Below are 23652 nucleotides of genomic sequence, written 5' to 3' on the forward strand. Positions count from 1 at the left end.
CCCCGAGCGTAATTTCGCCCCGATGTGTCTATCGATATACCCCCGGAGCCGGAAGTCGCCGCCGTAAAGTTCCGCGAATCGATGTCGATGACAGGATTAGCGCGAGGCGATGCCGCCTACATTCCCGCCCGGAAAAGGAGCGAACTTCTTTGGTCGAGAAAAAACGCGAAGAAAGTCGCGGAAATGGTACCGAGATTCTACGAGATTTCTCGCGCGACGATATTCCCGGCGCGTGGGATTAAATATAAGAATTTCACCCCCGGCAAACGTGTACGCGCGGCATTTAGAAAATGAAAGTCATCTTTTGCGGATTGCAAATTCAGTTACAGGAATGCATATAATTTTATCGTTAACCGGTGTATCAACGCACTGATTACATACCAAATGCATGTTAATTATTAGTAATGTCTGTTCGTCTAGCGCAATGTGATAATATTACATCAACATGAAATTGATCACTCTATATGTATATTATTAGAATAATTAATCGCGTGTACACGCATACAAAAGCATTTCTTATTCACCCTATGTGTTTTTATATATATATACATATAATCTATTGTAACGTAGTAACGTAGAAAAGCACGGTAATGACCTGTATATTCTTCTATTAATAAATCAACGTCGATAAATCTCATTTCCTCAGTGCGATAATTATGTCGAATATCCGCTCGGAGTTGTACATTCGCGTCTGTGGTCGTTTAAGAAATACCGAGACGCGACGGGATCAGTTCGCCGATATCCCCGATGGATTCTATAAATTCCTGGCATACTTCTCCGGAAAGCGGGAGCAACCCAGGGATCGACCGACCGAACGCCCGATATAATAGCGCGCTCTGGTTACGCGCGGCAAGTCCCGAGAAGAAAAGAAACGCGAGTCTGATGGCGAGAGAGCAGGGTTAGAGACGCGAAAGGGTGAGAGGGCGCGGAGGGAGGGGGAGAGAAGAGAGGGATGTATGCTCCAAGATTTTCCGACCCTCGATCCCTCCTTCCCTTTGTGCGATCGAGCGCCCGTCGCTTGCATACAAAGAGAAGGGAAATTGCGGAGAGCTGCTTCGAGGTCGCGTTCTACGACATCGCGCCCTTATCCGGCTTACGATTCCGGATGCTTTTCGCAGGAAGCGGTCTCGCCCTGTCGAAGGAGTGAAACCCGCCCCTTTTCAGGCAAATAGGTCAATTCGAGCCGTAATTCTCGAGCCGGCTCGCGCGGGATTCCGTGAAGATGGGGAGAGAGAGAGAGAGAGAGAGAGAGAGAGAGAAGCGGCGAGAGCGTCTCTCGAGATATCTCTTCCTCTCACGGGTCTTCCGCCTGAGCATTTCTCTTATTTCTGGCTCGCGTAAACGGTCCGAGTGCGCAGACGTCTCGGCGAGGACGATGATGATTACGAATGAGCGAGTGAGCGAGCGAGCGGGCGAACGAAGTGAGCGTCCCATCGTGTCCGGACGCGTCGATGCGGCGACCGAACGGAGCGCGAACGTAGCGAGCGAGCAAAACGGGACGCGCAGGAGGAACGAATACGAAATAGATCGCGTGCGTGAGAGAGGGCGAGACGAAGAGAAGAGAAGGAAGAAGGGAGAAAGAGGAGGAGAAAAGGAGAGACGAACAGAGGACGGACGGAGTGAACGAAGCGCGCACGCGGAGGGCAGAGAGAAAGGACACACCTGGCGCGTGCGCCGCGGCATCGTCGTCGGAGAGAGAACGCCGGAGGTGGCCGACGCGAGGGAAAGAGAAAGAGACCGCGGGCGGCGAAGGGGTAGGGGGCGAGGACGCGCGAGGAGGAACGTATACAGTCGCCTCGTAGGGCAGTCGTTCCTCCTTCGTCGTTCCTTCGCCGCCCGTGCGCTTTTAACGAAATTATTCCCGTGATCGGGGAGAAAAAAGAAGCGGCGAAGCGGGAGAGGAAGAGGAAGAAAACGAGGAAGCGCGGCGGGAGAAAACAGGAGGAACAGGGAGTATCCGCAGGAAGCTCTTCGGGCGCCCAGAACGCCGAACCCTGCCGCGACGCGCACGGCGGCATCGTCCTCCGGCGGCATCGTCCTCGCAGAGGAGCCCGACTTGCGTGGCGCGCGTCGTCGTCGTCGTGGCCGCGGTCGACGGCACGACCGGTGGAAGAAGTGCTGCGTCGGCGGGGAAGAAGGAGGAGGAGGAAGAAAGGAGAGACGTCGTGCTGTTCGTCGTCCACGGTCAGTATCCTCTAGTGGCGAGGGAAGAGGCGCGAGGAAGAATCGGGAGGATCGAATTTCGCCGGCTCGCGCGCCGCGCGAGATCGACTCGTCGGCTCGACGCGAACGGGAGCGTCGGGACGACGTCGACGACGACGACGACGACGACGACGACGACGGGCGAGAACGGTGCGACGAGAAATATTCGCTCCGCGATCGTCGCTTATTGATTTCCGCGGGAGAGACGCCGCGCGCGTTCCCCGTTTCGCCGTTTCTCGTCACGCGAATTTTCGGCCGCACCGTTCGCTCGTCGCCGCGTCGCGGCGTTTCGCGTCGCGGCCCCCGCGATCGATTCCGCGCGCGCTCCTGCCCCCGTCGCACCTGCGTGTACCTACTCTCTCTTTCTCTCTCAATCCTTCTTTCTCACTCTCTTTTCCCCTCTCGATCATCCACGATCCGTAGCTCGCTTCCGTGTCGAATGTGTTGAAAATCTAGCGGGCAGGATCGGATTAGTTACCCTTGGGAGGACAAAACGTCAGAATGTGTCTTCGTCTAGGAGGAGATGTGAGAAGCGGGACAACTCAGGTATGAAATAGTAAGCAATTAAAAAAATTACGAAGATAGAAGTAGAAGTAAAGTGTGAGAGAGCATCGAGATGTGAGAGTAGCACGGGGCTGCAAGGGTGCAATGTATGAAACGAAAGGCGATCGAATTGCGAAAGAGAGTCGCGATGTGCGAGGGGAAAGCGATAATCGAGATAAGAGGGGATTGAGAGAGGATGAAGAGACGACGGTGGTGAGAAGCAATCGAGGTGAAAGAGATGGCGACAGGCTGAAAAAGCGGACTGTGGGGGATCGCGCGTGTCTGAACGAAACACGCACGTCGGTCATTAGAATCGCGTTGTCTGGGATTCGGAACGCGCGGGCGGAATGTTTGTTGCTCGGGATAAGCCCGCCGGCGGTGGGTACATCGTTCGATTAATCGATTAGCGGCGATAACAATTTGAGTTTCGCCACTCTCTCGGCTTGGAAACGCGAAGCAACAAGAGGCAACGGGAGAATGCTCGCGTTCTAATAATACGGCAAGCTGATCTAGATTCCTCTATGTATTTCTCTCTATTATTTTGCACGGTATCGACGAATCCTTCGAGTTATCGAAGCGATCCTATTTTTAAACTATATTAAAATCACATTAAGTAAGAATTGTCAAAACTTAATGCGCTGTAAACTGCTCAATTATTTCGAGGGATGAAGAAACGGTTGGAAAGAATTTTTGTGCACGAATACAACCATTAAGTTAGATGAAATTGAATAATATCTTAATCTAAGAGAAATAATTTCTTCATATTTTCTAGCTGATTGGATGTCTTGTAGAATGCAAGGTTTGCACGAAATCATTTATATAGCATCAAGTGTTATTTGTCTGATTTATCTTTTACTGTCACTACTGAAAATGGAATATGACATTTTATACAACTGTATATTTAGAATTGTAAACTTTTTATCAATAATATCAACAAACACAGACGGTACAATTGATACGGTACAATTGATAAACATTTTTTTTTGTTGCCAAATAATAAATTATTTTAATATGTGTAAGAAGAATGGATTTGGAAAACGTTAAATTTTTCTCTATTGATTTTTCAAGCGACTTTTATTTAAAAAAGTTTGATTCATTACTAATTAAAAATGGTATCAGACAATAATACCGAGACAATGCAAATTGGAGAGACTTAGTTTTATCGATGCAAAGGAGACCTTAATCAAATTAGTTTAATTGTCTTCTTGTATTTATACCGCTATTATTTATTTAATTTAATCATTAGTAGGTCAATTTATTACCAATTTTGGTTTCAGATAATTTAATTGGTGCGACCTGAATATTTAAACGACAAACTTTTATTTTTCTCATCGCACTCGCACACCTCTCGTATACCTTTCTACTTCTGGCGAGAAGCGTGAGAATTCGACACAGAACTTTCGGCGTTTCGGGAGAAAGTCCGTTTGTATCAGTCGATAGGCGACTAAAGCAGGATGAAGTGGCTACGTGCGAAGCACGATCGATGGCCACGAAGGCTCGAGATATTTCAGCGGCGAGTTCCGGCGCGCGATAAAAGTATCTATTCCGAAGACACATCGGCGAACTCATGGCGCGAGGAGGGGAGAGAGAGAGGGGGAGGGGGAAAGAGAGAGCCGCGATGACGACGAAGAGTGGTCCAGCCTTTGAAATTCACAAGCACACGGAGAGCACGTACGCTCTCTGTCTCTCTCCTTCTCTCTCCGCCAAGACTCCACGCTTCTCTTTCTCGCGTGGACGGACGTGTGGAGATCCGATCGATCGATCGAAGCGCGAGCCGTGCACTCGAGTTCTCCCTGACCTAAGAATACACCGCGGCCCGTGAGTGCCGCGGAGGAAAACCCGGGGGTGGCGGAGTGGACTCCAGAATGGACCAGAGTGGGGATCGAGTGAGGAGAGAACCCCGCCCCCGTTTAAGCGACGCCGGACAACGATGACTGCGGATTTTGTCTCCTCTTTCTTGCTCGCACCCGGCCGAAGTTACGCTCGGTGCTTTCTTGTTGCTCGCGGCCGACGGGAAAAATACCGCCGCGGGCGAGAAAGAGCGATTCCCGACAATTTTTCTTCGGCAGCTACGCGAGAACTTTCTCACGAAAGAGAGCCGGCCGCGAGAGTTATCGCGCCGCGCGAGAAGTGCCCGGTTGCGATAACCCTCTCGTGCGGAACGAGCGTCGGATGCAAATTCGACGTCGATGTTCGGCGTCGGCGGAGCCGTCGCGTCGCGTGACGCCGGACGATTAGATTAGAGAACCCGACGACGGCGGTTCGCGAATTTTTTTTTTTTTTTTCTCTTTCTTTTTTCTCTCTCCTCTTCGTTTTTTTTTTTTTTCGGAGGGCGGCGCGGTTGACGGATCAATTACGTTATCGCGAATCGCCAAGTTTCCCTCGCTCGGAATCCGCCGGGCTCGTCGGAGGTGGTCTCCCATCGGGGTGGTTTGGATCGCTGAAGTTGCCTGAGAGGGCGAAAGTCGCGACCTACGCGGGCCTCCTCCACGGGGCACGTGAGAGAGGGTCGCGCGACACGCGAGCACACTCGAGCCCAGCCCGAGAATCAACTGGTTCTCCTTCTTTCTGTGCCGCAGAAACGAGCCGAATGATGTTCAATTGACAAAGACCGCTCAGCGCTAGGAATGGCCCCCTTCAATTCCGTCTTCCTGGGTGTCTGGGGAGTGTTCGTTGCCATTTTGATACAGGGTATGTTTAACACTATGGTACTCCAGCGTTTCCAGTCTTTCTTGCTACTCGAGAAGGGACTTTTTTCATTCCCATATCAATTGAAGGTGTCCTTTTGCTCTTTATTTTCCCTCGTAGTGTGACCTCAGTGGAAAATCTTGATATCCCGTTCGATTCTGCACCTATAAACATTACTTTGAACATCTAACATTTTTCCTGCCTCGTAAACTTTATTTATATAAAACGAAACATTTTCTCTACGTACAAGACTCTACGTACAGAAATTTTGACATTGCTATTTAATTAATAAATTATAGTCTAAATACAAAATTCTACTCTTTTTGTATTCGTTACTAAATTTTTGTAGAAAATATATTTCAGCATGTAAAGTTTCTCGCTGCAGAAATATCCGTCATCTTTCAATTATGCAGCACAGTATTATTAAAAGTGATTAGAAAGTTCAACATATTATCTAATGTGATTCAACTTGCACAATGAGTCTTTGTCCCTCTCCGGCGAGTAACAGATTTATCTAGTTCTCATAAAGTTATACACTGAATCGGAATTCTCGTGTAGATTATATTACTCGTTGACAATCAAACATTTGCAGAATCGACACCCGTTAGCTGGGAGGAATGGTGGACTTACGATGGTATTTCCGGTAAGACGTTCGAATCTATTGATTTTTTTTTTTTTTTTTATCAACTTATATCGAAAATATATTTTCTTATCGCTGTTCGCGATATGTCTCTCGTAAAAAGAAACCAATCGCATTCAAAGGTCCTGCCTTCTGGGGTCTCATCAATCCGGAATGGTGGCTCTGTAACAAAGGTCGCAGACAATCACCGGTCAATCTCGAGCCCACTCGACTGCTTTTCGACCCGAATTTACAGCCACTTCATCTGGATAAGCACAGAATCAACGGTGTATTGGCGAACACCGGACACAGTGTGGTGTTCGCCGTGGAGAATGACACCCGCCATCCGGTCAATATTTCCGGCGGTCCGCTCAGCTATCGCTACCAGTTTCACGAAATTCATCTGCACTTCGGCATGGACGATCGCATCGGCAGCGAGCACACTGTCGATGGACACGCCTTTCCTGCTGAGGTACAATTGAGATAATAATGAAAATTTTTCACAAACAAATTTCTTCGCTTATCGCACGTTTTTATTTTAATCTTCAGACTTTTTGATATTCAAGCCTTAATTATATTCTCCTTGAAATAAGGTTTCGTTGAGAAGAATAATATTTAATTTTATAAGTGGTGTAAAAATCTTGTTTATATCCGACGAAGAAAAGAATTCTTGTCTTTAGTGGCTTCAGACATGTGCTCAAAGCCTTTTGTTCCCCGCAGCTCCAGATCTTCGGCTTCAACTCGCAGCTTTACAACAACTTCTCGGATGCCCTGCACAGAGCGCAGGGGATCGTGGCAGTGTCGCTTCTTTTGCAGGTACATGTCTAATCTCTCCCGTCGACGCGCTTATCGCGCGACGAATAAAGATCGGAGTGAGCGATACGTCATAGATCCGTTTGGTCCTTTTCTAGGTCGGCGATCTCTCGAACCCAGAGCTGAGAACGTTTACGCAGCAGCTGGATAAAATCAAATACGGAGGTAAGGAATTCAATTACGTAACGAACTACATCTATTCCGGGATACAATGGTTAGAAATCGTGAGGAAACCGCGATCGATTCAGCGAAAACGGCGATCTCATTTTAGCTGACAAATTTTAGCCGCGCGAGTTTAAAATTTCGCAAAGTATTTTAATATCAGTCAAGATTAGCATAATGATCGAGCGGATTAACGCGGGATTGCATCACTTTCATAACAGCGACAGATGAATGTTCTCCACCATACTATTTTTCTCTCACAACGCGCGGTATTATAATTTCGTGCAATTAATAATTAACGAGGTGCATTAAAAATTTCTTCTCGAATAAAAAGCATCGAAGGACATTCGTTTCTTTTGGTTTTGTTTCTTCAAACAAATTTACGTCTCGGGATAAAAATTACGTTCGAATGAAAAAGCCGAAAGATTGATGCACCTTCGAAAGTTTGATGGCGGCATGCATTATAAGTTTCTAAAAACTTGGCATGGTATTGTCGCCAACTTTTTACTAAGAAGATAAATCGATAATTACCATCATTCTTTAAGGGAACACGAGTGTTCCCTGACGTATGCAAATATGATCGAGCGGTATGCTGATAACTTCAGCGATACCTAACAATGTACGTATCAACGGTGTACCGTGGCGTCTGTAGTAATCGGGGCAACACACGCGTGTATGCATACGTGCACGTAAACGAAGTTGACGTTATCGACCGTATGAATTGCACAGGGCAGGCCATGGAAATTAAACGTTTCGGAGTGCGCGAACTTCTGCCGGACACGAAGCATTACATGACATACGACGGCTCTACCACGATGCCGGCGTGTCACGAGACTACCACATGGATCATCCTCAACAAGCCCATATACATCACCAAGCAGCAGGTAAGTATTGCCACCGCTTTTAAAATGCATGCACACGCCCCCCCCCCCCTTTCCCGCTCTCGACATTCGCGCGCGAGACGCGAAATACAGCGACCCCACTCAATTATGCAATTCCGATCATTAAAAGGGAGAGTCTCTTCGAAATACCGAGAAGAACACTCTTCGGCCATGCTTCACGAGTAACTTCGCGTAATTAAAGTGTTCCGAAATAAGAAACCAATAAAGTATTCATCACTTCGTACTTTGAAGCATGTTGTTATTTAGAAAATCTGTACTTTTCCTGAATTTTATAGCAACCATTAATTATCATTGGTATTTAAAACGTATTTTATATTTATTTACTGCTTATCTATTCTTATCGACATAAAATTTAGAAAGGTATAGAGAATAAAGAAAGGATAGCTAAGATAAAAAAAAATTCTATAATAAAATAGTATAAACCTTTAAAATCTAAATTTTTTTGAACTTACGATAATCTTTTTCTCTATCGTACAAAAATACGCATGTAAACGTATTATAAATATGTTGGCGGATTAAGAAAAGGTTTTGCGTGGGCAGCTGCGTGATCTCTCGAATTAATAAAGTAGACAGTTTTATTAATAGACCAAATTCCATTAAGAAATTCTATAATAGCCGTTGCGTACATAGTAAATGTGTTTTTAATGTGTAAGTTAAGCAACATCGTGCAATAACATTTGTGATAATCGATCGTGTATTTAAATTACCTAGCTGTCACATCAGAATTGCAAATGTTGTTATTACTGATATCGATCATATTCGGCCATGTGATAAAATCACTCGTACATTATGTAATAATAGGGATGGTGAATCTGATTGGGAATGAATTTTATTTCAACTTTTAAGCAAAATATTTATGTGACAATGAAGCTAATCCACGATTATAAATAATTTTTTTAATGTACGTTTAATTATATTTTAATCTACTTTTATTGAAGTTATATAAATTATCCAGTGAAATGTCTAATTATTTTATTCTTATTACATCTCGAAGCTTTTCCTATGAAATAACGACACACCGAAAATATATATATATTAAATTTTCTTTCCGCTACTTATTACATTAAATACGTCTCATAATTCTTATTTTCGTAATTATTGCAGCTGCACGCCCTGAGATTATTAATGCAAGGGGACGAAAAGCAGCCAAACGCGCCGCTTGCAAATAACTTTAGACCACCGCAACCGCTTCATCATCGTCCCGTTCGGACGAACATTGATTTTAATGTTCAGGTACGCCATAATAGCGTAGAATGCATCCCCCTCTGTTGCAAAAATAATTGTGCTAATCTTCATACCACGTGTTTAGGGTCCGAAGAATTGTCCGACGATGAACAGGGACATATATTACAAAGGTATTATGCAAAATTTTCGGATACACAATGGCGGCCAGCTACTTAAGAACCGTTTATAATATCTACAATAGAAAGTAATTTTATTTCGTAAATTGGATTGTTTGAATGTTAAACTTATATCTGAAATATGTCGCGTATCTGTATGTTCGAATATTAAACTTATACCTGAGATTTACGAAATATCTGTAAGATAATTTTAAATCAACTTTTTTCTTACATTATGAATAATGAATGAATATTTGTCACATTTTATAATCTCGCACCAAAAATCGCGGACAACTATTTAAATCTTAAAAACATTTTATCACTCACGCTATTTTAGCACTTATAAAATTATCTGCAAAATTAACATATTTATATTAAGTGCTTTCCTTTAATTTAAAAGTCTGCCGCTAGCTGACAGAATATTGATTATTACAAACAATGATCTAAAACAACTTAAATAGTTGTCTGCTATTATTTTAATGTAGTAAAATATTAAAAACTTTTATTACTAATTAATTAACGACAAAATTATGCTTATCTCCGATGATATGTACGAGTATATGAACAATAAATTTATATATATAACATATGATAAATCAATTTTATAAAACGAAAAATCTTTTTATTTCTAAAATCACAAAATAGTCTTAAATGGCTGACCGCCACGTTCCAATTATCGCAAAAATAATATTAGTCATAAAATCATAGAAAACGTACGTACAAAGTCTCATTTACTTTGAAATTATGAAAATCATTAGTGAATCATCATTTTAATCTTCTTGCCTAGGAGCTATCGGAGCTTGTAGAAAATTATAGATCTCTCTAACTGTATTAAACTCTTCCGTTATCTATCTTTTCATGTTCCAGCCAATAGCTGGAAATAATACCCAGTACTGCCATGAGGTCGACGTTTGCAGTAACTACGCTTTTCCCCGGAACGAGCTGGAACTTCTTTCGCTGTAAGGAAAAAATTGACATATCAATTACGGGCGGGTGACGCCGGGTCACAAAAAAAAAAAAAAATTAATTGCGACAGGTAGAACGCGCAGAGAAAGCGACCGACGACGCCCACGTCGGCGTCGAGGTCAAAATTAAGAAAAAAAAATGCTTCGTTGTACTTATTAGACGTGAATTGCCAAGTATGTTTCCAGTTAAACCAGAAGAAAAAAAAACCAGATATACCTATAGATCACAAGTTAGACGAGATAAGCTAATCGTAAGATCTATTATTATACATATATCGGTAAACTATCGAAAAAAAGCTATGACTATCGTGGCCTGCGCGAGGGGTTGAGAGATGCAATTATATGTATAAAAATTCATGCGCGACGGAGCGCGCTATCGAGCGAAAGTTTATACTATATTCTTGTAATAAAAGCTTGAAAATGCAGAACACGAGACGCTTTCCGGCAACTTTGCTCGATTCTTGCCTCCACCTGTTAATTAGTTTTCATCCCACGAAGAAATTGACTGCTTTCCTACTCTTATCGCGGAATCCGCTGTCCTAACAATAGCCACCCCGCCGATATCCCGGCATTGTCTTGTAATAAAGCTTGGATACACGGAGTAAGCCGCACTTTGGCGAGTCTCGTCGAATTCCTTTATCAAGTTCACCAATTAGGATCCGTTCTCCCATCCTACTGTCATCGATTCCCCTCTCCTCCCTCGTGGATTTTGTTACTTAAACAACAGTCGGCGCTCCGGTGTTGTTACGGCGTAAGCCGCCAACAAAGTAGCGATGCCGCTGATAGGTCAGACCGCGATATTGAAGTTCGCAGACCCGGACTGGTAGGTATGAGAAGTGTGTGTCTGGAGTCGATAACGTAGAATTCACCGAGCGAAACCCGGTTAATCCCAGCCTCGACGATCAAAGCTCGACGTAGTCTTTTAACGTCTCGGCCGTTCGGAGAGAGAAAATCGATTTTCCTTCGACGATGTAGCTGCGCGCCTGCACCGGTCAGCCCATCATCAGCTTCCAGTGAATGCCGTTCCGCCGCGCCTCCATCGTCCCTTCTGTGTCCTTGCCGTGACCGCTGATGCACGCTGAATAATCCTCTCACCGAAATCCTTGCCTCGCGAGAGAGAGAGAGAGAGAGAGGGAGAGAGAGAGCGCACAAAGCACACCGCGAAGAAAGGATTCGCCGAAGATTGCTGAAGGAGCAGGAGGGGCGGACAGGGGGAAGATATTACTATCATTGAACCGCTGCCCAGAATTCGACGGTGCTGCCTGTAGACGACTACGCGACCAGGAAACCAGAAACGAAGCGCGGCGGGGGTGCGCTGAGCGCGCGAGAGGAAGCGAGAGAGCGGGCGAGGGCGAAAGAGGGAGACGCGAAGTGGGAGGAAGGTTCGCGGAAGAGAAAAGGGCAAGCGCGAGGAAGAGAGGGACGAAGGGCGGAAGGCGCGGAGGAGAGGGCGCCGCGCGCGTGAGAGAGGGACGAATACGCGGATACAGATCCGTCGTGTCGGTGGCCGCTGCGGCAAATCTGCGGCTCTCCGCGGCCGATCGTCGTAGACGCTGTGATAGTGAACGCCGGATACGACATTAGGCGCACCCGGCCTGGATTTGGGTGCTAGCGCGCCGTTCGCGATCGCGTGTCCCTCCCGAGCGGTCCCCGAGCTGGCTGAGCGAGGGATGAGGTGCTCCGGTAATGGAGCGATCTCCGCGCGACCGCCGCGTCGCGTCTCGTACGGTCCAGCAGCGGTCGATCCCGACCGTAACGATTCGCGCGGATGCCCGTCGTCACCGTGATTCCGCCGGCACGGAAAATTGATTGATAGGCGAGGAGAGAAGAGCGCTGGAGGAGGACGTTGATGTCAGTCGACGACCTCGTGGATCGAGTGGGGGGTGTTCTCTCGTGAGAGAGCGGACGCATATCGAGTATCGGCGGTGGGTACGCGTGAGGAAGACACTGACGAGTGCGCGTAACGACGTCGAGAGACGCGTCGCAGGAAGAGAGGAAGGTAGCGCGGAAGCGTTCCTCCTCCGCGACAGTTTCGACGCTTTGAGGACACACTCGTATACGCGAAGGTCATTCGTTTCGATCGATTTCTCTCGCGTGCGAAATCGTGCGGCCGTCGGTGAAGTGTCTGTAAAAAAATCTCTAGGTCGGGGAAAAGGAAAAAGAGACAACCGCGTGGGAAGAAACTACCGCGCGCGACACGTAACGTTCGATAGAATTTCGGGAGAGTCGAGACACAGTGTACGCTCGTCTTTAAGGTCGGAGGGAGGCTGTAAGCGGTCCCGTGATTGGTTAAGCGCGTCCGCGGGAATCTTTTTTACCCTGTTACGTGCGCTAATTCGAGTTGACGACGCGACGCGAGATACGAGATAAACTGATGTTGGGGCCAGCAGTCGATGGCTGCCGTGCCGATGCCTGTATTCGTTAGGTCGGAAGATCGACCGATATCGGGGGGCGAAAGGGGCCGAGATAGAGTGCCGAGGAGTGACTCCGTTTGAACGACCAAGTTCGACGTTTTGCGATCGACGCCGCTAATTCGCGCGACGGCGCGCTGTGTTCAGCGATTACGGAGACTAGCTCGGAACTGAAACTGCCGCTATTACTCGCCGCCAATTCGACGGCTAAACTTTCGCCCAACTTAATTACGGCGCTGCAGCCGTGTCGTGTTCGCGTCTGCGAGAGCCAGGCGAAAGGCGACACCAAGCTACTCTCCTCGCCGCAACTCGACGCTCGTGTTCCATGAGAGCGCTAATCGCGGTCCCACGAACGCCGCCACTGTGTTCACCGTCGAGCTCGCGATTAATTTATGATAAGTGCAGTAAGCCGCCTGGTGTGGATTACGCGGACCGTGGCCCGGGGAGGGGGGGGAGAAGAGGGGTCCGGTGTGGCATCGTTAGCGGACTCAGCGATTAATATGGCGAGACAGGCATATTCCGTCGTTGATTAATATGCCGACCGCGAGGAGCGTCAAGGCGGAATTTAAAATTCATATCGCTCGCATAATCGATAGCTTGTCACACGCGCTCCCTTTCTGATTTCGATTCCGCCGCCGCTGCCGAGGCTACTTATGCGAGCTGCATATCAAACACCACTGTGCAATCTCTAGGATCGAACGGAGGATTCGTCCTGATATTTCATACGCGGGTGAGTATTCCGCCAATGTCGGCGCGATAACGCTGAGAGCGTAATGTATGTAAGATTCGTAATTTTTTTGCAGATTATGTCGCCCTGAGATTTACAAAGGAGAGTAGAGCCTAGCTAGCTTATAAGATTCGCGCGCTAATGGCGTTCGCTTCGTCAGAATGAAATCGGAGAAACCGCTGGCTGTGCTGCGGGCGCAACGACGTCCGGAGGACGGGACTGCGAAATGAAAACTCCCGAGGGAGACAATGGAAGCATCCGCGCGAGCATGACGGTCTCATTCAGTGTCACGGACGGCACGCTCAGGCGGCCACAAACGAGACGCTCGGGTAAGAAACAACTCGTCCAGAATTTCGTTTCCTGTCGCTTCGCTCGCGACGCCGCGCGCGACGTACGCACCACGTTGTTCGCTTTAAAACTTACTTTCTAATTTTACGGTTACATATTTTGTTGCGACATTTATATTTCCGCGTGTAAAATTCGTCTATCGCAGATTCGCTGGAAGTAAAAAGATCAAAATGATAAACGATCGTTTTGCATTAGCCTCTTCCGGCTCGCGAAATGACTCCGCTCTAATCTGCCGCGAGCTATCTGTTATTCCAGCAATGTAATATTTCTCCCTTTATGCGCGACACCCTTTGTACGCCGACGTCCTATTCTTCCGCTTATATTAAATTCCTATTTTCCGGTAGTGATAGCAGTTCGCACTCGCTTTATTCTTCCGTTCGGACTCGCCCCGAAACGGACGGGCGACGATAAATCCATCGCGACGCGAATCGTCTCGCTGAGACGCCGCGGCGAGACCACAAAGTATCGAGTACACAAACAATCGATTACGAGGCGAGATGTTGACGCGAGGCCTTTGTTGTCGTGCTCCGCAGCCCGCCACTGAAACGGAGAAGAGGTATCGTCGTCGTCGTCGTCGTCGTCGTCATCGTCGTCGTCGCTCTGTTGCGGTGGAGCCAGCTTCCCGCTCTCGCCTCGAGGCGAAGAGAGGATCCGGACGGAGGATCGGACATCGGGTAGACACACCGATAAAAGGACGGTGTTATGTTAGTGACAAGGCCTCACCCTCTAGGAGGGCGCATACTACTCGCCCTCTTCCTCCTCACCGGCTGTTTCGCCTTGCTGTCACGGGCGGCCGCCTTCCCGGACTGGACCGACTGCCCGGCGGTGTGTCGATGCAAGTGGACCTCCGGCAAGAAGTCCGCTCTGTGCCCGGACGCCGGCCTGACATCGCTGCCGGCGTCCCTCGATCCGGACATGCAGGTTCTCGATTTGTCCGGCAACAAGATACCCGAGCTGCAAGCCGAGATATTCAAGCGGGCCGGCCTGGTGAATTTGCAGCGGGTCTTTCTACGTAACGCCGGCATTTACAGCATCCACGCGGACTCTTTCAAGGACATGAGGATACTCATTGAGATCGATCTGTCGGACAATCATGTGACGAGCCTGGAACCGGACACATTTCTCGGCAACGAACGCCTGCGCATCCTGATACTCAGCGGCAATCCGCTCGGCACTCTGCGCAACACGCAGTTTCCGGCTCTGCAGCATCTGCGGAATTTGGAGCTGCAACGGTGTTCGTTGACCGAGATACATGGCCAGGCCTTCTCCCGGCTGACCGGCTTGGAGTTTCTCAAGCTGGACGGCAATCATCTGGAGTATCTGGAGGCTTCGGTAATATCCAATCTCTCACGGCTGAAAACCTTGACGCTGGAAGGCAATCAGTGGAGATGCGACTGTCGACTGCGAGGTTTCCGCACCTGGCTGATCCCCGAGGCGCCCAGCAAGCTGTATTCTGTGCCACAAATCTGCTCGGGTCCGCAAAGATTGGAGGGTCGCAGATGGGAGGACGTGAAACCCGTCGAATTCGCCTGCGAGCCGGAAGTATTCGTTTTGGCGAGCAGCATACAGGAGGAGACGAACGGTAATCTCAGCCTGGCGTGTCTGGCAACCGGCGATCCCGAGCCGGAAGTCTGGTGGCAATTGAACGGCGGACCGGTCAACGTCACCAAATCGACCGATCAGAGTTACACGGGGACCCTCGTCGTCTACACGACGTCCGAGATCGGCAGCGTCACTTCCGATAAATCCGCGTCGTCCAAAATCGTTCCGGATCGCTGGAGCAATATGACGGTCTACAACGCCAGCGACAGCGACGCCGGCGAGTACGTTTGTTTCGCGCGGAACATCGCCGGCGTCGCCCGGGACGCGGTGAACGTGGCGATTCCGCGAGTCTACACGGCTCCGACTCTCTCGCAGAGCGACAACTGGCTGCTCTGGGTGAGTCTGGCGGGAGGCGGCGCCGCTGCCGCGTGCGCCTCCATCTCGGCGGTGATGCTGGCGCTCTGTCTGTGCGGCGGCAGCCGGCGGCACAGCAAGCGCGAGAAGATCAAGCTGCAGGGCAGCAGCAGCTTCGGCGATCAGGAGAAGAAGCTGCTGGATCTGTCCGTGACAACGACGACGCCCGGCAACAGCAACGACCGCGGTAGCGGCCACGGCAGCCTCGGCGAGGCGTGCAGCACCGGCGATCTGGAGCTGGCCGAGCGCGGCTCCATCTGCGACCCGATGGCCGCGGCCGCGGTCACCGTCGAGCGGCTGCGGCCCGCCGAGAGCGCGGTGAACGCCATCCGCACGGTGCCGTGCGCCTCCACGCCCGCCGGCGTGTTCCCGCCGCCGCCGCCGGAATTCACCACCGGCGTGCTGCCGGCTGGCATCTTCGGCAACATCTTCATCTCCGTGTCGCTGCCGCAGGACGCGTCGTCGGAGCGCTGCTATCCGGATCTCCTCGACATCCCCGTCCACGCGGTAAGCGGCGCCGCGACCGGCGTCGTCACGACCGGCAGCAAGGCGATTCTGCCGGCGACGTCGACCGTCAACGTCTCCAGCTTCGCCACCCTGCCGCGCCGTGCGCTACGCACCTCCGAGATCGCCATCGGCTCGCCTTACGACAATATGGGGCCGCGCATCACCGCCAACGGCAGTTCCGCGTTCTCGCTGACGGACATGGATCTGCGACTGTCGCCGCCGCCGCCGCCGCGAATCATCCAGCCGCCGCACGAGTTCGTTTCCCTCTAAAGCTGCGGCTTTCTCCGTGTCATCGATCCATATTGTCGCGCGCACTAATTTCGTTAATCAATAATTTACCGTTAATAGCGCTTCTCCGTTATACATATATATTGCATAGTGGTCCGTTATTACCCGATATTATTGGATGACGACAATTAACGCGCGATAATATTGACCGTGACAGGAATCGCTTGTGGACTGACTTCGCGAGTACGCCGCGATTCGAACGAGTGATCCGTATACGCTCCTCGGTGGAGTTTACCAAAACGCATCGAGTTATCTTTCGTATCACGAGTCGTAAATTTTGGCAATGACACGGGTCACGCTGGTATCGAAGAACTTTCGTCCCAGTATTATGCGCTCTCACCGAGCAATCAAGAACTTTGTTGTAGCATCAGAATATTGATCGCGCAACTCTCTGGACTGCCGCTTATCGAATCAAAATTTTTAACTGATATTTGTTTACGAAGATATATCGTATAATCTACACGGCAATTAAAAAAAAAAAAAAAAAAAATGTCATTAATCAAACCGCCTCGATTATTGTCGCCTGCTTGCGCAGCAGATACGATGTGATAATCTCTACCGATTTGTCACGAGAACTACGCAAAACTCAGCTGATAACTTAAGGAACAATCAACGATTAAATCCAGACAATTTGAATCGAGTCTGAAAATCATCACAAAGGCGTCGAATATTTTTTAAGCATCTTTTGAACTTTTGTATTGTGTTTAGGAAAGTACTATGAGTGTAGCAACTATCTAGACGATTTTTTTCGAACGTTTTATCGAAAAATTATTATTAAGAGAAGGAGCATGTAAAAAAAAAAAAAAAAAAAATCTGCAGGGAGTGATTAGCATGTGTCGACGTATATTTTTGGCGGATAGACAGAATCGTACGAACCGTCGATGGACAGAGCCGGACATCTCGTGGGGCGACAACGCGCGTGTAGTCGTGATTAAACAATTCCCTCGGGTGCAGTCGAAATCAACATCATTCTTCCCTTTGTCACGTAGCGGCGAATCCGGCGAATTAGCATGCGGGGAAAAGGGGAAGCGATTGCAATAGAGGAAATCGATATCTTCCGCCGCGTCGGCCGATGTATCACCGAGATTAGTATACGGAGCATTTGATCGAGTGCTAGAATGTGTATCGGCGGCCACTGAATACTGTCCGACCTATCGAATATCTGTCTGTCTATGCTTGTCTACCTGCCTTGCCCGCTTGTCCGGCCGGACTACCCGCGGCCACTTGCGCCCACAGTGACTATGTGATTTTGGACGAGTGTGCTTGAGATATCTTAGAGTCTAAGTCTCTTCTAGTCCGCTAAAATGATTCGAAACGAAGAGCGAATTCGGCGCGACACGTTTGTACATAGTTCACGGCTATTTCTTCAAACGATGGACCTTCGACCGGCGTGGGCAAACGCCGAGCGCCTCCCATTATCTTCCTCCCATTCATTCTCCAAAGTGTATCACTAGTTTGTTACGTACTCTCTACGTGTGTACATATTTGTTATTACATTATACATTCGTGTATATACACGCGCGATCTGGACGCTGCGGATTACGCGCACGCCGACGCGTTATACATGGATATATTCATTATGAACACTTTGTCAATTAATAAAATCATTGAATTTTACATACATCGAGTCACTGGTTGTGTACTGTCTTTATTCATCGTTGTGCACATCGTGCGAAAATGATGCGTGGCACCGTATTATATTTGCAAAATTCGATTTTAACATTTATTGGCGTATCAATCGCGTTTTAGAGATTAAAAAAAAAAAAGACATAACACGGAGGCATTGAAACATTGAAATCATCGTGGTATTGTTTTTCTGTACCCAATTTATATGCTAAAAAAGTAACCAACCAATAAATAATACCAAATTTTAATTAATAGTTTTTTTATACAATCTATTTGTATCTATAGATTGGAACGAGTACTCACAAAATCATAAAAATTAGATACCAACGCATCAATTAAATTGTATACATATATTTAAAAAAATTCAGTTAACTCAGCATAAACAAAATTTATATTTCCATTCTGTACGAAAATGAACAACGAATTGAGTCGGTTTTATTCTGAATAAAAATCCAGGTAGAGCCACTCTAGAATCGGGATTATTTTCATCAAAAAGCCGATATTCGTGATGAAACGGGGCGGGGATTGCGTGTAAAAATTATAAACAGCAGTATTCAAGTGCAGACTATGTATTGTGTTGCATAACTAGCGTACAAAGTGCAAGGATAAGGTGGATCGCCAAATGCAAATGAGGAAACGATCAAAAGTATCACACATTATGTTCCTGGTGACAATTTTGACAGTAAGTTTATTCTCTCCTGTCGAGTCAACATCCGTCGAATTTTGCGAAGACCGAAATGGACGAGTTACAGGAAATTCGTGGCATCGTGCTCATTTTCACGGCCTAATCTTGGAGTGTACCCTCCTTGACCTTGAGTATTTCGAGAACCTGGAAGAAGATCAATCACACTGCAGATGGATCGCACGTGGAGCATCTTAAATTATTCGCATTTAAGGATTAATGTAGTCATGACGCTCGCACGACTCGTTTCTTTATAGGAAAAATGAATATGACGTTGTGTATGACAGTCGATATCTATTGAACATCCGCGACGAGTATTCTGAGAGAATATTTAATTTAGCGAAAATAATATGATCGATCCTTCGGTAACATTCGAAGACGTCGATATTCATTATAGAGAATATATTCATCTTTTTTTTTTGTTTTTATACGGTGCAATATTACATTATTGATATAAAATTAAAATATTCTCAACATTCGATTTTTAATAAAATTTATATAATAAAGAGTTGGTCACTTTTATTAATTTTAAAAATTTTCCTTAATAAATTACACAGTTAATTTAACATAGTATTCGTAATGGAAAAAGATTCTTTTTATCCATACCTCGTAAACCAGAGTAGTATGATCGAAGATCGTCGATTTTTTGTGCGACAGGAAGATCCTTGTATCCGTGTACATGATAGGGCATCAACCAGGAGCCATCTTTTTGCATTTTGTCAGCATATTTAAATGGTTTGTTCGCATACTCTGCACAAAGCAGCAGTTAACAAATGAATACCCATTTACTTGACAAAAATGTATGATATCCATATACATTTTATTGCATGCACTCATTTGTTTAAATGTGACAAACGTGATTCTGAGGGGATAACAGAACATCGTTTAAATTGACTCATTAAAAACTGCAAACGCACGCCATGAAATGCTGCATTGTTTCATATAAATTTATACATTTGCATTCGTATTTTTCCGTGGATTTTATTCAATTCCGTAAAACTTTAATTAGTAACAACGTCAGATATTGATCCGGCGATGTATTTGATGTGGTGTATTAAACGTTTGCAATAAAATAATATCCACGTAACAACGTATATATGTATTAAAATATTTTATAACTACTCGCGAATATCGCATCATGTAGCTTTCTTTTTAAAAAATTTAAAAAATTTACTGTTAGTTGTCATTATTTGTGAAATTTTTCTTTATGTGTAACTTTTTAAATTAAAACTGCAAAAAATAACTTGTCAAATAAATTTTTAGTGTACTTTAAAATATTGAAAGACTATTTGTTTTATGAAGTTGTTTGCACCTTCGTAATCGCGGTCTAAAAAATTGTCAGGATCCACATAGTAGTATTCGAAATCGGCATCAGATGACAAATCGTGAAATCGATATCCATTGTCCAAGCTCGACGGATCAGATCGTCCTGCGCGAGGTACAGTTATCACTCCAAAAGCACGTCTTGATCTAGAGAAACTTGCTAATTCCGAATTTCTGCCGAGTCTGGGATATGCCACCATTCCAGCGGATCGCCTATCATTAGCTTTTATCTTTTGACCGTCTGGAACAACGTAATGGCCAATTAGAATACCCCATATTTGAAAATATTTCTGATTTCTCTTAAAAATTAAATTATCGCATTCCTTTTCGAATTCCATATATAGTCACTGATATGCTTGTCTGATGCATACATTTATTACAAGTTCTGATTGGATAAGTTCAGAATCTACTCGGAAATATAATTCCCCGACTTCATGCGTCATCACAATAGAGAAAAGTAGGATGAAGTAATAGAAGAGAAATAACAGAGTATAAAGTTTTAGACTAATTGTTTGTCACATAGCAAATGTTTAATATAAATAATATAAAGTGTTTAATCTTTAGTGTAGATATAAGATATAAATAATGCAGATAAATATAAATTTCTCAGCACTAATGCTAAGAAATTGTTCTATGTTTACCTTTTATAAAATATTTTATTTTTATATTTTATAAAAGGCAATTTTACAACAAAAATATGAAAAGATGAAAGTTATCGGTTTTTTTAAAAGCAGGGAACATTAGGCAAATTCATAATAAATTATAAAAAACCTGAAAAATGAAAATAAATAATGCAAATGGCTTTTATACAATAAATATTTATAAAGTAAAATATAGTGTGCAGCTATACATATACATGCTTTGTGAAACATTAAAATATTATAATAATAATAATTTATTGTTTCATCAAAAAATGTAGAATTGAATGTGAAATATATTAAAAATTTGAGAAATACTAAAAGCGTGAATAATTTAAATATATATATAAAACAAGTAAATATTTAAATTTTGTTAAAGTTTATTTGAATAAAAAAGATTGTAATCATTTAATTATATTTTCCAATTTTTTTTCTAAAAATACAACAATTCTTTTATGTTAATTTGAAGAAATCTCACGTATGGGCAATATAGAAGCATTATAAGAAATTAAACAACAGCTTTTACAAGAAATTTGAATAACATTTGAAATCGGTAAATTGTTTTCGGTTGCAGGAATGTTTGTATATTTCATCTGAAATATTAAAAAAATTAAATTTAGGCGTACGATAGAAAGACATGTGATATAAGCAGTGTCACACAAAAGTTATGCAAATATGCGACACCCATGCGAGTTCCTTGCCTCTGGCGGATTCGTAGTTCTGGCCAGCAGAGCATCTGGCAACTGAAAAATAAATGGAACATCGTCGACGTTTCTCCATCAGAGGTCGGACGTCATAATCCCTAATGATTTAATTTACACAGCACCTAACGATTTCCTGTGGGAATCTAATATAATTTTTTTCACCGTGTCGCTGTGACTATTTTTGCACATTAATTCCCCATCCTACTTCATATTTACTTCGCGTCGGGCATTGCCGCATCCAGCAGTTCAGTTGCAAAGTTGCAATTTGCTCGCAGTGAAAATGAATTAACTAACACATTGTTTGCGAGGCGATAAAAAAGGCAATCTTTAATATTAGATTGCATGCTTCCTACTATCACTGATTTCATTTATAATTTCTAGTAATGTCTTTATGATAATTTGATAGTGAATCAACGTTTTAAAAATTCTACGTATATTTGAAATCAAAGCTCAAATAAAAATATTCTAATAATAATCCAGATTTAACATTTATATAAGTTAATATAAATCCAGGTTTAATATTTAGATTAAATTAAAAAAAGAATAAAAGTTAATAGTCAATTTATAAACCGATTTTAATTTGAAAAGTTTTCAAAAGTTTCATTTTTATTTATGCATATCTTACAGAAATAATTAACCAACATTTTTACATCAAATGCGGTACCAAAATGCATATTATTTTTAAATCAAGTTTGGAAAAACGGTGTGAGAGGTGCAGGCACTCATGAGTCTTGATTAAAATTTGCGAATTAAGACCAACTGGCTTAATTAAAACGGAAATATTTTAAATTAATTGTAAGTTTGCGATGTGGACTTACGATTGAATGAGATAGAAGATACCAGAAGGATCACGAGGATGAAAAATCGGTTGTCCTGCATTTCGTACAATGCCAGTAATCGAAATTCTAAATAGCGATGCTGTGAAGCTTAGAATCACACCGACACTGAATGCCTCCTGTTACTCGACGTCCGATTTTATACCTTGCGCCTCCACACGGGGTTGCGCCACTCCACCCGATCATAGCCTCCCCGCAGTTCAACCTTCTTGTCGCAGGGTCTCCAGCTCATTTCTCGCCCCTCCTCCTTGCGAGACCAATGTATTTTCCGCAATTTGTATAACATACCTTTAGTTTTGTTCAAAGTTAATATTGTCGTTAATGTCGATTTAAATAATTTAAAAATCTTCAAGATAAAAAAATAATAAATACACTATAAATTAATTATTAAAAAATAAAAATAAAAAATTAAATAATATAAAAAATAAAAAATAAATTATTAATTATTAAAAAACTATATATTAATTATTAGAGAAATAAAACTTTATATTCTTTTATAATATAAATATTTGTATCTTATTCTAATTCCACTTATTAATAATTAGATATTCTGTCAATTTTAAAATGGAGATAATCTTCTTTTTTAGAATAGTTATTAATAACTTTTCACAAATTTTGTAGAAAAATTAACGCACAGATGCGTATATTACAGTATTTATCTTATTACGTGACAATCATCTCAATTGGTTTTACAGTCAATATATCATTAAAATTCCATCATAGAGACATTTTCCTGCGAAAGAACAGGCATCTTTACACACAACAAAGTTAATAAAGTTTCTTTCTCCCCTTTTCTCGATACTCTCGACAGGTTTTAATCTTTCAAAAATTTCCCCTCCGTGTATACACCTCATCCATATACGTGGCAATCTGCATTTAGTAGGAGACATAGTATGAAAACATGTACACATTAATCTTCATAATGTAATTGATTGTCATATAATACGACCCTTACCCGATATAACTTGTTTATTTAATGCGCGTGGCAAGTCCTATTTATCACGAAAAGGATACAGATCCCTGGAATCATTTTTGCACGCGACATCAATTACCGGGGTATTACAGTAATTCGGTGCCTACGTAGGTATAAAAGGAAGCCGCATTACGATGATGCTGGTTAATATATAGATTTATATACGCGTGATGTGATTATCGCGCGACAGATTATGACGCATTACTGCGTCATAATTGTGCGTGACATTTTCCCGGCACATTTTCCCGGATGCTAAGTGCGAGTCTTAATCTCCCTAACGTGAACGTGCCCCAGACACTTTTTTGCGCCGTTCCTGTAACATCCAGTTGTCCGACACGATGAGCATCTTCCACGCGTCGAACTTCCAGAATTACGAATGGAAGGAATTGTAACAAATAT

The 23652-nt window shown here is 44.5% G+C and overlaps 3 protein-coding genes across 7 annotated transcripts; 2 read left to right on the plus strand and 1 right to left on the minus strand.

The window, feature by feature from the left end:
- The first annotated feature begins 1781 nt into the window (after window positions 1-1781).
- On the plus strand, window positions 1782-10664 carry CARPB (Carbonic anhydrase-related protein B). Of its 4 annotated transcripts, XM_012361532.2 has the most exons (10): window positions 1784-2184; window positions 5325-5436; window positions 6026-6076; window positions 6196-6524; window positions 6773-6868; window positions 6964-7030; window positions 7757-7911; window positions 9034-9162; window positions 9239-9284; window positions 10137-10664. In XM_012361532.2, exons 2-10 carry the CDS (start codon window positions 5373-5375, stop codon window positions 10151-10153), a joined length of 954 nt encoding a protein of 317 aa, XP_012216955.1. In that variant the 5' UTR covers window positions 1784-2184; window positions 5325-5372; the 3' UTR covers window positions 10154-10664. The 4 variants fall into 4 exon arrangements, with proteins under 4 accessions (XP_067206438.1, XP_012216955.1, XP_012216956.2 ...); XM_067350337.1 differs by lacking the exon at window positions 10137-10664 and having other exon boundaries at window positions 1782-2184; window positions 9239-9869; XM_012361533.2 differs by lacking the exons at window positions 1784-2184; window positions 10137-10664 and adding an exon at window positions 2207-2748 and having other exon boundaries at window positions 9239-9869.
- A 136-nt stretch (window positions 10665-10800) lies between these two features.
- On the plus strand, window positions 10801-18092 carry LOC105668899 (leucine-rich repeat-containing protein 24). The gene is made up of 3 exons (XM_012361565.2): window positions 10801-13375; window positions 13449-13701; window positions 14254-18092. The coding sequence occupies exon 3, from the start codon at window positions 14423-14425 to the stop codon at window positions 16451-16453; it is 2031 nt and encodes a 676-aa protein (XP_012216988.2). The 5' UTR covers window positions 10801-13375; window positions 13449-13701; window positions 14254-14422; the 3' UTR covers window positions 16454-18092.
- Window positions 18093-18650: 558 nt separating this feature from the next.
- LOC105668857 (CAPA peptides-like) lies at window positions 18651-22427 on the minus strand. 2 transcript variants are annotated; one of them, XM_012361476.2, is made up of 5 exons: window positions 22263-22427; window positions 21442-21483; window positions 20092-20343; window positions 19386-19529; window positions 18651-18926 (listed from the first exon to the last, which is right to left on the minus strand). In XM_012361476.2, exons 1-5 carry the CDS (start codon window positions 22321-22323, stop codon window positions 18844-18846), a joined length of 582 nt encoding a protein of 193 aa, XP_012216899.2. In that variant the 5' UTR covers window positions 22324-22427; the 3' UTR covers window positions 18651-18843. The 2 variants fall into 2 exon arrangements, with proteins under 2 accessions (XP_012216899.2, XP_067206447.1); XM_067350346.1 differs by lacking the exon at window positions 21442-21483 and having other exon boundaries at window positions 22263-22423.
- Window positions 22428-23652: the final 1225 nt, after the last annotated feature.

The sequence above is a fragment of the Linepithema humile genome, chromosome 2, assembly GCF_040581485.1.
Source record: "Linepithema humile isolate Giens D197 chromosome 2, Lhum_UNIL_v1.0, whole genome shotgun sequence".
Lineage (NCBI taxonomy): Eukaryota > Metazoa > Arthropoda > Insecta > Hymenoptera > Formicidae > Linepithema > Linepithema humile.